Below are 14,863 nucleotides of genomic sequence, written 5' to 3'. Positions count from 1 at the left end.
GCTGCCCCTAGGTTGCTACTGGTTCCAGGGCTTGGAGCTAGTTCTGGGCGGAAGGCTCTCACTGGGGGGCCTGCACCGCACAGCTGGCCGTGTGGGAGGAGCCCACCACTGGAGTGTGCAAGGCTACCTGGGGAAGACTCTAGCTGCCCTGCCCTGCTCTGATAAGCTGCCCCTATCCATACCTGCCGCCCAGGCTGAGCTTCACCCGGTCGGGGAGACTCACCCCATGGCTTTATTTTAGTCCAAGTCTCTCAATGCCTCCCCTTCTTGAGTCCTGGGTTCTGGAGCAACTGGAGATGCAGTCACCCTCTAGTCCACCATCTTGGATCGCCCAGTGGAAAGAGCCTGCGGCCCTGCTATTTATTATTTTAATACGCCATAATTTGCAGGAAATTTTGTGTAAATAAATCAAGTTAATTTTGTGTAATAAGTTAGAAACAGGTTGCTCAAATAACTCAAATACATCACAGTTTAAAACTTTAGTGTGCTTAACATTTGTTAAATAATTATAATTTTCTAGTTGCTGCTTTAAAAAAATCTTCAGTGTACAAGACTCTGCATTCTAGTGCCCTATATTCCACTTCATTTAGCCATGGTATTGCAGAATAGCCCTGAAGATAATTCCAGGGTCCATCCCCACTTCCTGGCTCCTTCCACCATTGACTGCCATCACAACTCGCCCTTATTATATTCTCTGAAATTTCTTAGCTAGCATGTAAACAATAAGCCAGACAAACACACAAAACTAATTTCCTACATCTCAGAACTCCCTTTATGCCCCATTGCTTTCTCAAACCTGTATTTTATATTGTTTATATAACAAACAACTATACTGCACCTAACTAATCATAGTACCTACAAATGATTTGGATATTCATCAAACTGCCCAATGCTGCCTTCTGAAAAGGGCAACATGGAACAAGTTAGACAAATCTACGTTCAAACACCAGCTCTACTAGCAGCATGTCCCCAACCAAGCTACTCAATCTCTTTAACACTGTTTCCTCCTGAATCTAATATCTGTCTTATGGAATGTGGTAGGCATGGCTTGTCCTACTTTGCAGATTTATCACTCATCCCTCCTCATCATAGTAAGCTCTAATCAGCATCTTCCTATCCACTAACAGTCCTCTCAAACCCTAAATTTTCTCTGAATATATTGCTACATCCTAGCCTTACTTCCTTTCCTACACAGTAATTTAATGGTAGAATAACCAAATTGTTCTTGTTTTGTATCTATTAGATAAAACTCAACGTTCTGAATTATCTACAGGTTTTCCTACACCTATCAGTTAAATTCAGGTTCTGGATTATTCTGTAATAACCCACCTGATTCTCTCCCCGAAACCTGACCAATGGTCCTCTCCAGAGGAATGCAGAGGACTTTGCAAATGTGTGCACAGACACCTCCTCTATTTTGCCACAGTGGGTTTGAGTAACCAACAGGATATACCCAAGGTGATGGCATGTCACTTTATGATTACACTATAAAGAGACCATAGCTTTCGTTTGGTCTCTCTCCCTCCCCACCTCAGAGCATTTGCTGTGGAGAGTTCCATGTGGAAAAGGATTAAAGTCCCTTACTAACAGCCATATAAGTGAACTCAAAAGTGGAACTTCCAATGCTAGTCAAATCCTCAGAGACAACAGCCCTAGCCAACTTCATGAGAAGCCCTGAGCCAGAACCACATGGCCAAGGGACACCTACATTCCCAAACCTCAAACTATGTGAGATAGCAAATGTTTGTTTTAAGCTGCTGAATTGCAGGTTGGAGGGTAATGTTATTAAGCAATAAGTAACTGATATATGTCCTTCCTAATATTACTATCTCAATTCATACCAATCCATCATGAGTGCCTAGTCTTCATTCCCTTTCTCATTCATCAAATACATAAGTACTTAGTACATGAATGAGACCTGTTGTCCTACAAGAAACAGTCACAAAGTCCTGAAAAGGTTTTCTCCAAAATGTTTCTCATATCCCTTCCTTTTTCTGCTACCATCATTCTAATCCAGGCTCTTGTCATTTCTCACCAATATTAATACAAGAGATTCCCAATTTGTTTCCTTGATTCTCATTTGTCCCAATGTATTTGAAATGCAGAAGCAGCAACACATAAGGGTTAAGGGAGGAAAAAGTTCTCTTAAGGAGAGAATGAGCCCAGACAATAACTTAAGCTTGACAGTCTTGATAGTTTCAGTAAAATAGAAAAGTAGCTAATCTATCCACTATGTATAGAGAAAGAAGAGAGAACATAACTGTCAATTCAGAGATTTTTCAATATCAAAAGGTTCAGCAATACTAGCAATCAGATAAAAGTGGATTACATGATTTTATAGAGAGCAATACAAATACTTGCATTAGTTTCCTACTGCTACTTTGAAAATTCACTATAAAGAAAGTTACTAAACATACAATACTAGAGGTCAGAAGTGTGAAGTTTTGTCAGGCTGACATCTGAAGGCTCTAGGGGAGAAGTGATTTTCTTGTCTTTTCCAGTTTCTAGAAGTCACCTACATTCTGTGGCACGTGGTTTCTTTCCATCTTCAAAATCAGCAAATGCTGGTCAAATATTTCCACATTCCAGTCACTCTGACACTGACTCTTCTGCCTCCCTCTTTCATTTAAAAGGATCCTTGTGATTACATTTGCCCCAACTAAATAATCAAGAATAATCTTATCTCAAAATCCTTAAGTAAATCAGACCTGCAAATGTTAAAGTAACAGTCACAGGTTTTTGGGATTAGGTTGTGGACATCTTTGTGTAGAACGATGGGGGTTGCAGTATTCTGCCACGATCTATTGTTTTCTCTAGCAATGATACATAGTCAAATTAGAATTTGGTTGGGGTCGTAGCTCAGTGGTAGAGCACTTGCCTAGCATGTTTGAGGCACCTGGTTTGACTCTCAGTACCGCATATAAATAAATAAAGGTCCATCAATAACTAGAAAATATTTTTAAAAAGAAATTAGAATTAATAATCAAATAGAAAGGGTGACTCAGGGTTGAAGGGGAAAGGCATATATGATCCTCAAGAGAGCAATATTCAAGTCATGGGCTTGGTTCAAGTCAAATTGTTACTTACTTCAGATACGTTAACTTTTCTAACTCACAACCACAGAGTACTCTTACCTGGGCTCCTTTTTCATCAGTATTTTCTGATAAGCACCAAGCAAGTGGGACAGTAATGAACATATACTACTATTACAATACTGAAAGTGAACATTGTTTCTAGGTCATTTAAGGAAGGCCTTTGTCAGTATAGAGACCATGTGCCTAAGACATTTTAAATTTGAATAAATACTATTTAAAAAGCTTTCTATATGTAGTATAAGGTCAATCCAGAACTACCCAGCCAAATGTGCTAAAGTTTCAGAATTTAAGATTTCTAGTTATCTTTAGGTGCCCAGAGAGACTTAACAGAACTAACTCCCACACTGACAGTTTATGCTGTGAAAGAAATAAGTGCACATGTATTTTAAGCAAATCATGAGTATAAAAGACTTTATTTAAATTAAAATAAACAACACTATACTTTTAAAGCTTTTGCTACAGATTCTGGAATAATAAATACATCTTACTGCTTTTTTCTGGCCTAGAGCAATGTAGCATACTCAGGTTCTAATTATGAAGATTACCACTAATGTAAAAGGAGAGAATGTGAATGTAATTTAACCTATGCTTATGATTACAGGGTGGCTAATGGGAAACTGGCAACTCACACAAAAGATGAGTAGTCCCACCTCCATGATCCCTTCCACCCCTCTCATCAGAGGGTGTTTGGAGAGATAATAAGAGTAACAGTCACATTCTTATGAGGGTGGTTAGGGTGGTAACAAGAGTCACTATCACACAGTACCATGACAACAGATGACAAGTGAGAGCAGAAGCTAAGTAAACAACAGATGCAAAGTTATGTCTCCATTTTTAGATATAACTGATACTCTATTCATGGACTCCATATCTGTGAATTCACCTACTTGTTAAAATGTGTATGTAACCCCAAAATCTATACTTATGGTGGGTTAGATAAGCTTCATTCAGGCATGAATTACACAGAGTTACCAAATCAACCATACATAGTAAACAAAGTATTTTAAACAGAAATGCACATAAAACAAGGTTATAGGCTGATGAGGTTATAGGTATGTTGTGACCAAGTGCTGTCCGGAATCTAACAGTGTTTCCCCTGGAACAAAACATAACCATGTGAACAATGAGAACTATTTCATTTGTTGATCAACCTTTACCTTAGATAGCTGTGTTCCCCAACAATGTAAAACATCTCTCTATCAGAAGAGAATATATGAAAAGATATACTTCAGTGTTAGAGATGATGTCAGCAGAGTCTGAATCAAAAGAGGGGTCTGGGGAATGAGTAGGACTTGACATTTACTGACTGCTTCTCACTTACATAAATTATCTCCTTTGACCTTTATGATAAATCTGAGAAGTAGACTTTGTTATTATCTTATTACATATGAGGACACGGTTTCTGAGAAGTTAAAACATTTTGAAGGTTATACACTAGTATGAAGAGACATTGAAATTCAAAAAAAGATCTAACTGAACCATATCTCTGACCCATATGATAGACCTAACACAGAAACATTAACTTCTGGGTTTCAGAAAACTGAAATTTCTTGTTAACCGCCTCTGAAATGTATTACAGAGATTTGTTACCATAGAATGAAGGTGTCAAACTAATGCATTCTCTGATTATAAATTATAATAAAAAATTTAATAATTAAGAAAGTTGGAAGGCACTACTGTTTCTTTATCTAAAAAAAAAAAAAAAAAAACAGATATATAATTTTTACGCAAAAAGAACCACGTCAGGAACTGGAGTTGTAGCTCAATGGTGGAGCGCTTGTCTAGCATGTGTGAGGCACTGGGTTCAATTCTCAGTACCACATATAAATAAATAAAATAAAGGTTCATGAACAACTTAAAAAAAAAAAAAAGAACCAAGTCAAAGTCAAATATAAAACATTGCCCAAAATTATATATTTAAAATTTGTCAGGATTCATGTATTGATTAGTATGTTGTAATTATTATATATGATTAATATATTTCCATTACATTGGAAAATGAGAAACATATAGACCAAAATGGAATATAAATTAATAGGAATAAATAATTAGTAGTGCCTTCCACAATGTCTTTCATGGGTTAGCATTCAACTAATTTATCAAACATATGAACCTATATGCTCATATTTAAGTGTATCTTCTTTTATTACTCTGTGTAGACCATTAAACACACACAGCATTGACACTCAAACACACAACTTTCCCCACAAATTGCACATACTTTGTTTATATGTTTCACTAGGCAAAACATATAAGAGTAAGAAAATAATACTATTTAGTATGTTGATCATAAAATGTTTTCTGAAAGAAATGAGATTCTGTTAAGACTGTACTTGAGGAGGAACAAAATGTGAAATGAAAATAGGTTGGGCATCCCTAATTCAAATACCCAAAATTCTGGTAGATATGAAACTTTCTGAGCACCAACATGATGCTAAAAGTAGAAAATTCCACACCAGGTGTCACATGAGAGGTTACAGTCAAAACACAAGTACACTAAAAATATTGTATAAAATTACCTTTAGACTGTGTAGGAGTGTATATGAAATATAAATAAATTTTGTGTTAAGACTTAGGGCCCCAAAATATTTTATTATGTGTATGCAAATATTGAAAAATCTGAAAGTCTGAAATTCAAAACACTTCTGGTCCCAAGTATTTCACATAAGTGATACTCAACACATACCTGTGAACACAGACACACATTCTCTGGAATAAACTAAATCTGCTCAACCAAAAAGGTCAATGCCTAGAATTTGCACAGTCAAATTTTGTACTTCATATTATAAGAAAGGGAGACATGGCAAATAAAAAGTGAATTAACAAAATTTTTCAGAAATAAATTTTCATCACTTATAAGTTGGGTCTAAAAGCATTAGTACAAAATTGGTCTGATTTCCTGCATCTGTACTAATGATGATAATAAGGATCTGGAGGTGATAATGCATTCCAATATAATTTGTGTATGATATGGTTTAAAATTAAGGTGAAAAATTATAATCCTTTATTTAACCGCTATTTGAGCTCATTTCCCAATAATTTCAGATAAACAGGAATTTATCCTAATTACTAAAATTATCAGCTTTATTGATAATCTAAATACTAGCAATGTAATTTATGGACAAAATGTTTTACTTTCAAACTCCTTAAAGTTCAATATAGAGATGGTACACATAAATGAGGAAGTACAGATAAGCAATTTTAAAAGTTCATTAGAAATATAATCTCCTTTATAATAAATGAGGTGGCACAGAGTAACAATTTAAAATATCCAAGTGCACACTTTATTGTTGATCACTAAGTCTTTTGTTCTCCCACCTACTGTAGGGCCTTTGGTAGGTTAAGCCTTCATTTTCAAATAAAAATGACAGTAGTAATAGATACAGGACAAATATATATATACATATATATTCAATGTACTAATTTTTATATATTCTTGTAGAAGTTGTGGTAGGAAAGAATGATACAGTTATTAATGACATAGGCCTGAGGTCTACAAATGACAGTAGCTCACTGATGTAGTTTAATAAAAAGCTAAAAATAAAAGGTTTTCTAAGATAATTGCTTTAGTCTCAAATGTTTAGTATACCAAAATACTGACTACAACTGGCAGTCTGCAATTTTTGTGATGATCAGTGTTTCCAAAATTTATTTTAAAGCATGAAATGACTAATAGTAAAAGAATATTTTCTAGTACAGATAAAACAAATCTGTACTAGACATATAGTCCAAAATCCATTTTGTTGCTGTTTTGAGATGAGGACCAGCTGCATTGCCCAAGTTGACCTTGAACTCCTGAGCTAAAGGAATCCTCATGTCTCGGCCTCCATAGTAGCATAGGATACAGGTGGTGCCACTGTGGCAGGCTCCAAAACTTTATTGTCATGATGCTCAAAGATTTTGAATTCTAGAGCATTTTAGATTTGGGATTAGGAATAGTCAACCAGTAAAGTCTATGTAAATATTTTTTAAAAAACTTTGAAATCTGAAACACTTTTAGTCCCATGCATTTTGAATAGGACATATGAGTATAATATTTTAAAGGACAAAAGTTCTCAGGTAAAGCTAAAAGAATTCCTATGGCTCAGAACACACCTGAAATATAAAACAAAAGCCTGAGAACAACATTCCCTCATATCAAATTACCATTTATAACACTGTTTTTACTTTTTTAAAATCCCCAATTCAGTTAGCAATTGTCCCCCTCAGGTTTCCATCTCTAAAAAAGGCTATGAAGCACCAATTCTGACAGTTTTACTTAATGTCCTTTTCATTCATAAGTGGCCTGCAGGATAAAAAACTAAGTGTTATTCAAACCAATTCCATTTCAAGGCATAATATTAACTTTATCTGGATGCTCAGAGATAGGAGTTTTGCTTTTGCTTTTTAAAATCTCACAAGATTAATCAAAAGGAAAGAATGACAGTATTTTATCAATCCATTCAGAATCTTACTTGCTTTATAAGTCCTGTATAACTTTGTCTTATCTCAAACTTAAATACAAAATTTTCAGAAATACTCATAATTATAAGAGTAAACATACAGGGAATTTACTAATTCAATTTAAATGAACAAATTACTTCAATAACATAGTCCTACCAGACCTTTATCCTTCAAACAAAATTTTAAGACCTTGAGAATTAGAGGACAATAAAGAATTTTCATAAAGAATAAATGATACAAACTGGAAAATTTCCAACTTATTGCCTTCTGGAAGTGGGTCTAGGTGACAATACAATTAAGAAAGCAAGCAGTTAAGGAAAAACATCCTAAAATAACCATTGTAGTAACTTGTACACCACATAGTAGCCTCCAAGTCAATGTAATTAAAATTTTTTAGGTCTGAAACAGCTAAAACTGTTAATATTATGACTTTTATTTTAAAACACAGGCACACATATAAAGCTCTGTTACAAAATTACTGAGCCATAGTTACAAAATATACAATCTATAAACCCAGAAATTTTCTACATTGTATGGGAGAAGCACATTGGTTTCACTTATTATCAAAAATCCACGATTGAGATAGTAAGTAAAATATGGTTCCTACAGGAAAACAAAACAAAACTAAACTAAACAAAAACTCTGTGACCTCTTACTGAACAACTAATGTTACGAAGAAGGTAAACTTAGAGAAAAGAAACCTACTGGTATAGCCACCCTCCTCCTGGACCAATTTAGAGACCTGGGTTCAAGTCCTGCCAGTGACAAGGCTGTGCAATATTCAAATAACTTTGGATCCTCAATTTCTGCATCTATAAATGAGAGGATTAGGCTTGTCAAAGTCTGCCAGTTCTAAACCTTTTAACTCTAAAAGCAGTCTCTTTTGAAGTTTATGGACAATTAATTAATAGAACATCATGATCTTGTGTCCATTAGTAAAATACAAGCAATTAATCCAAAGCACTCACCTATGACTAAAAGATTACATCCAAGCTATTGCATAACATGATGGCCAAACTGCAATGTTAAAAAAGGAAAAAAAAAAAAAAAAAGGCTGCATTTGGCTTGAGCTAGTACTAAGCTGAAACACAGTCAATTGTTATGAGGATACTTACAACTCTAGTTCAAAAACCTGAGTTGTTCCAAAATGGGTTATTTACTTAGGTAATTTATAATTTCCCAGATATTAAACTATAAAAAATGTATACACACACACAAACCAATTAGTGAAAATCAGTTTTATTTAATGTAAAGAAAATAGGACTGTATGGAATTTTCCCTGGTTTAAGCTTTATACAAACACATTCTGGTTTTGGATATAAAAAAAAGCAGTTATTATTAAATGATAATAAAACTTTCTAAAATATTTGCTAAGAAACTAGTATATTAATGACCTACATTTTGAAATGACAATGTTTATATTTTAGACAAAGTGCTTGATATATTTATTTTTATAACAATATTTAAGTGTATTATGAAATAGTATAGCTTTTTGAAGCAGTTAAAGGGGAAGTCAATGAACATTTAAATACCTAAGAATATTATAACTTAATTGAACTAATCTATCATTAACCTAGCAAAGTAGCAGATACAATTTCTCAAAAATACTACTTTTTCTACTGTATAACAAAATTACTTGGCATATCATCACCACTACAACTATCATCATCTTCAATATATATCCATTAACTTTTATACTATGTGCAAAGCATTCATATTAAGGTAAAACAAAATATGAGATATGGTCCCTATAATGAGAAAGGTATAATCAAATCAGGGAAACAAGGTATATTTACAAACACAATAACGGTATTTGCAAATTACAGATAATAAATATTATAAGAATTCTGAGTAAGAAAAAACCAACAAAGATTAAATAGGTCAGAACATTTCTAGGTAAAAGAGTCATAAGCTTAGTATTAAGTATGTCATCTCCAACCTCCAACCAACACTAGTAAGATAGAACTTCAGAGAGGTTACAGAGCTGTTTCTGGAGATATCATTGAGATTTATGGTAATAAAGACCCATGCCTTTTTATGGGGAAGGGCTTGATACAGGTCTCAAGCACTTCCCAGAACATCTGACCTGGCACCTGATTCATCCCTAGAAAATCGAAATGATGAGAAGTTGAATGAAGACACATGTTAGAACAAGAGAGATGGCTGAATTAGGACCACTCCCAATATTTGTGCAAAGAATGATTGGTCCCTATAGACCAGATATGGGTCCTGTGGGAGAGAAACAGATCCATGTGGTGGAATCACATGGCTCCATCCAAGAGGATTACCTGGAGTTTGAACAGACTTTAGTAAAATAAAGTTGAAGGTACTTTCAGCTCCAAAAGGTGGCAGAAGCAGCCAGCAACCAGCCAGAATGCATTTTCATTTTCAAGGAACTTAAAGTGAAAATCTCAAGCAACTAAGATGGGAGATACAGGATCCTCAAGTGAAAAATCTTTAAACATCTACCAAGACCATAAAAATACTAAAGACAGACCATCATCTAGGTTCTCAGCTACAACTCTGAAGCTCCTTTTTCCTCCTTCCCTTCCTTCTTCCTCCTCTTTGGAGGGACCTGAAACCAGAATTGGCAAGACAAAGGAGGAAGAGTAGAGTAGAGTCAGAAGGAAAAAAAAAGTCAATGAAGCCCTCCCCCAGTGACTAGCTTCCCTCTTGCAATATGCAGGACCAAAAGGTGGGCATGGGGGAAGAAGTTTCATGCTTAATTTAGGTTTAGGTTTGGTCTGGAATTTTTATTTGTTGGCACTGGACATTTTAATAATCAAGCTGAGACCCTTGTGACTTAGCTACTAAAGGGTAATTTTTATTATCAAAGAGTAACCAGAAATATCAAGTTCGCTCATGGCAGAGAATAAACCAGCCTCAGAGTAAATTGAAAGGGACAGAAAGGGGACAAAAACAAAAAACTGAAAAGAGACAAAAAAAAAAAGACTTTTATAATTACACCTCACAAGTAATGCTTTTTAACCTATTGCACTATGAAGTCCAAACAGAAGGCAGGAAGCAATGGCATATACCTGTAATTCCAGTTACTTAGGAGGCTGAGACAGAAGGATTGTTAAATTACAGGCCAGCCTTGGCAACTTGGCAAGACCCTATCTCAAAATAAAATATAGAAGGGCCAGGGAAGTAGCTCCCAGGCCCAGTACCCCTGGATAAAGTTCCCGGGGGGGGGGGGGGGGGGGGGGAGGTATGATACAGACTTTCAGAGTATGCAAATGTGGTCTTATAAAACAGAATGGAATTCACCCAGCTTCCCTGTCTTATTGAGATAGTTCAACCATAACAATTTCAGAACTGTGCAGCAACATAAAAATTATTATTAATTCAAGAATCTATTATTAATTCTTAAAACTTGACATGGGTGACCTATTTAGCTAGACATTCTTTAACAGGCAGAGACTGTATCCAGCTCCCCACTGCATCTCTAATATTTAGCAAAGTCCCCTTACATAAAGCATGCTTTAAGAACTACAGTTCTTACCACAAGAAGGCTGGTATCACAGGCTCTTGAAAGACAGTATCTGAACAATTATGAATACAGTTGAGAATTTTTCTTTAGTTAAAAACATACTGAGCCTTACTATACTATAATACAGATAACTTTCATCCTTATCCTTTCATAGCCAGTCAGATTTCTTGAAACATGCCTTTCAGTACCATACTACAACAATGCAGAATGTGAAATCTTTACTGATATTCAAAAAGGAAAATAATTACTATATACATTTTTATAGAGTTTGGAAGAAATCCTCAAAATAAATACACTATCATATAATGCTACCAGAAGCAGAAATTTTAAAGGAGTATTTTAAAAATATATTGCCCATATTTTACTATTAGTATATAATAAGTATTTTCAATGATAGCCTGAATTAAAAGCCTACAACTCTCCAAAATAGGTACCATCATCTTTATTTTAAAGATTTGGGAACTGAGGCTCAAGGTTTAGTGACTTACTCAAGGTCATAATACTAGCAAGTGATACAATAAAAGTTTTAACTCAGGACAGTGTGCCAGATTCCCAAGGCATATTAATTACACTGCTACTATAATGCTGAGGAGTGATTTTACTGACTTCTTTCTCCAGAAAATAGATCCTCTTTTAATAGTTACCTTTATAGTATCTAATAAAAATATAAGATATTAACAAGTTGCAACCATAGTTCTATTTAATCTCTCTACTGGTGTGAATTTACTAGTAAACTCTTCATGAGTAAAACTTTTATAGAGCAGATACTAGCAAGGTTTCTAACTATATACACACACATAATGTATATGGACACACAGATACACACATAATACACATATGTATGTACGTACACACATTAATGATGCTGTGCTTATGGTCTAGTATTTACAATAAGTGTATAAGACTAAAATTTGACAGTTTCCAAATGGTACATAAGGGAAGCAGGACTTATTGTATGCTTTCAGAAACTGAGGGAAACTGGCTGTATCAAGAGTCCTATTATTGGATTGTTTCATTCTCACACTTTATCTTAGTAAATATAAAGGCAAGAGATAGAGTTGGGGAACCCCCTAGATATTTCAGTACTCAGTATTATTTATCCCTTACCTGGCATAATTTCACCCCCACTTGCCCCACTCTGCCCCAGGAACATTTGGTAATGCTTACTATCATGAAACCAGGGAGGGGACAATTTGGGTGGGGGTCCTACTGATACCAACTAGGTAGTGCAGTGACACTGCTAAACATCCTGTAATGCACAAGACAGATCATCAACAAGGAATTAACCAATGCAAAATGTCAACAGTGCAACACTGAGAAACCCTAGTATGAGGGGTTAAGTGTCTGAAGCATTTAAGATGTTGATGGCATGGTGATAGTGTTTAGAGACTGTAACTACAAACACTGAATCAGAGTACAAATAACCCCCAACAAGGATTAGGTGCAACACTCTGCAGTGATGGAGCACTGGCACAGGGGCACTGGCTCATTAGATTCAAAGAGGGTAGTATAAAGACAAAAAGCGATATCAACATCCAAGCAATATCCTATCTTCTGTGAATTTTTTTTTCTGATAAAAGAACAGGAAATTGAAAAGTGTAACTATAAAGAAAATAAAGTTTACCGAAGTGAAACAGCTTTTTATTAAAGAGTACACAATTCCACTACCAATTTATTGAGTGTTTCTATTACTTATGGCAGAGCTCTGGAGGGTTACAATCTAAAATAAGAACAAAGGATGTGTGGATATGTTCCAATAAAAAATCAGAATAAATAAATACTCATGTACTTCACTCTGTACATCAATATTATGAAGATCAAACACTTCTAACCTAGCCTTTAGCCCCTAATTGTAGAAATGCTCTGATGACTCTCTGTTATTTCTTCCTAGATCTTTCTTTCTCTGAATTTGGGAACCCTCTGTCACAAGTGGAAATAGTAAAAACTGGACACTTAGCAACCTCTGAGACTGTGTTGACATAGAATAAAAAGACAAAACAAAGAACAAACAACTTCACAAAACCATGCTTTGCATGGTTGAGTTACTGTTGTACACCTGCACCTTTTCTTTTTTGCCTCCATTGTTCCTCATTCTTTAGTCTTTTCCTGTTATTTTTCTTTCTAATTTCAATAACATTTCTTCACTGAAATCTTTTTACCCTTCATTTATTCCTTGTTTTATTACCTTTCATCCCTTTTTTTAAATTTCTTTCCCACCTTCCAATTCTAATGCCTTAGTTTACCCTCTCAAAAAGACCAACTACTAGTGAAAGTATACACTGAAAATTTTGGAGTCAGACTTCAGTTTATCTAGTAATATCCCCGCCCTCAATGTCTTCCTCTCAGCATACCAATCCTCTTATCAAGGGGTTAACAGGTCTCCTAACTTCCAGAAACCACATATCACTTCTCAATGGGTATTGCTAAATTGCCAGTAAGATCTAAACAGAGCAGGATAATCGATCTGAACTTCTCTTGCGTCAGGCATCAACTCTTTTTCTATTATCAACATTTACTAAATTAGAAGACGAGCTAACATAGGCACCATCCTAAATTACAGTTGATCAAATACGCAAGCGGTTTGCTCTTTGAAAACTATCTTTTGGTAAACTGAACCGCTTAACTAAACGCAGACAGTGTGATTCATCTAATAAGTCTCGTTTGACATTTTATCAGGATAAAGAATGACTCATTAAATTCCCCAAAAGGCACACAAGGTATGTTTTACCCTGCTACATTCCTTGGGATAATCTCAGAAAGTTTATTCTCCCCATAAATGCGTAACCAATAACAGATACTCATTAAATCCGAGGAGTCGGGTCGTATGAGGTAAATACGGTACTGTACTTCATATGGTACTCTAGTGTGTTGCCTCCTGGAGCCCTGGCAGATGCACGTTGTGAAACTGAGCAAGTAAACCCTAATCTGTTCTGCGCAGGGTTAACCCTAAAGGGCAAAGAGGTGCAAGTCCCATAAATTCAGCAAGTCCCATAAATCCAGTTGCACTGTCACATAGTTTAAATTCACGTCGTCAGCGTCCCACCTAAGTTTGAGGGGTTTTAGAGGTAAATCTCGGGCTGTTGCTTCTCCTCAGGAGGCCCCTTAGGCTCGCCGCGGGCCAGGGCGCACTGCCTTGCAGGGGGCAGGCGGGCAGGCGAGCTCGGCTCGGCGCGCACAGGGTCCCCGCTGTCCCCGCCCCGCCCCTTACCTTGGTAAGCTGGGCGATTTTCTTGCTCATTTTCAGGTGCATGTCCTGGCTGTAGTCCACGCAGTGCCCAGCCAGCTGCGCTGCGGCCGGCGAGGGCGCGAATTTGGCCGCCCCGGCTGCGGAGCCGCTGTAATAGTGCTGCTGCCAGCTCATGCCCGGGGTCGCCATCTTCCCCACAGACCCCGACCGGGGCACCTGTGTCAGCGCCCGCCGGGAGGCCCGCGGAGCAACGACGTCTGGGTGGCAAAAGCCCAAGTGGCCGGTTCCCGACCCGACACCTGGCGTCTGCCAGTCTCGGCCGCGGAGGCCCTCCGGTCCGCGACCCCTCGGTCACACCCTTCCAGGGACGGGGCGGTCCCGCCGGCCCGAGGCCACGGACGACGCCGCGTGGGGCGGACGCTCCAGGGTCCGGCGGCGACGGTCGGGAGACCAGGCCCGCTCTCGCCTCAGCCCGCGCCCGGAGGGGGCGTCGTGGGCAGCGTGGATCCTCCGGCCCGGCTCGCAGCCCGCACCCGGGACCAGGAGAGACGGCCGCCGCCGGGGCTGCGGAGGGAGGAGGAGACGGGGCGGGCTGCAGCGGGGGAAGGCGGGGACATGGAGGAGGACTCGGGAGTCGTGGAGCGG

The 14,863-nt window shown here is 37.3% G+C and overlaps 1 protein-coding gene across 8 annotated transcripts in view; it reads right to left on the bottom strand.

The window, feature by feature from the left end:
• The window catches only part of Fam184a (family with sequence similarity 184 member A), a 136,307-nt gene extending 121,759 nt beyond the window's left edge, over positions 1-14,548 (bottom strand). For all 8 annotated transcript variants that reach the window (XR_007109566.1, XM_047559120.1, XM_047559122.1 and 5 more), the window contains exon 1: positions 14,240-14,548. Coding sequence is in view for 7 of the 8 variants with exons in the window: in XM_047559120.1 (XP_047415076.1) it covers positions 14,240-14,407 (168 nt within the window). In the remaining variant the exon portion in view is untranslated. The remainder of the gene's footprint in view (positions 1-14,239) is intronic.
• Positions 14,549-14,863: the final 315 nt, after the last annotated feature.

The sequence above is a fragment of the Sciurus carolinensis genome, chromosome 7 (assembly GCF_902686445.1).
Source record: "Sciurus carolinensis chromosome 7, mSciCar1.2, whole genome shotgun sequence".
NCBI lineage: Eukaryota > Metazoa > Chordata > Mammalia > Rodentia > Sciuridae > Sciurus > Sciurus carolinensis.
The sequence above is the reverse complement of the archived record's forward strand: the minus strand, read 5'-3'. Positions and strand labels throughout refer to the sequence as shown.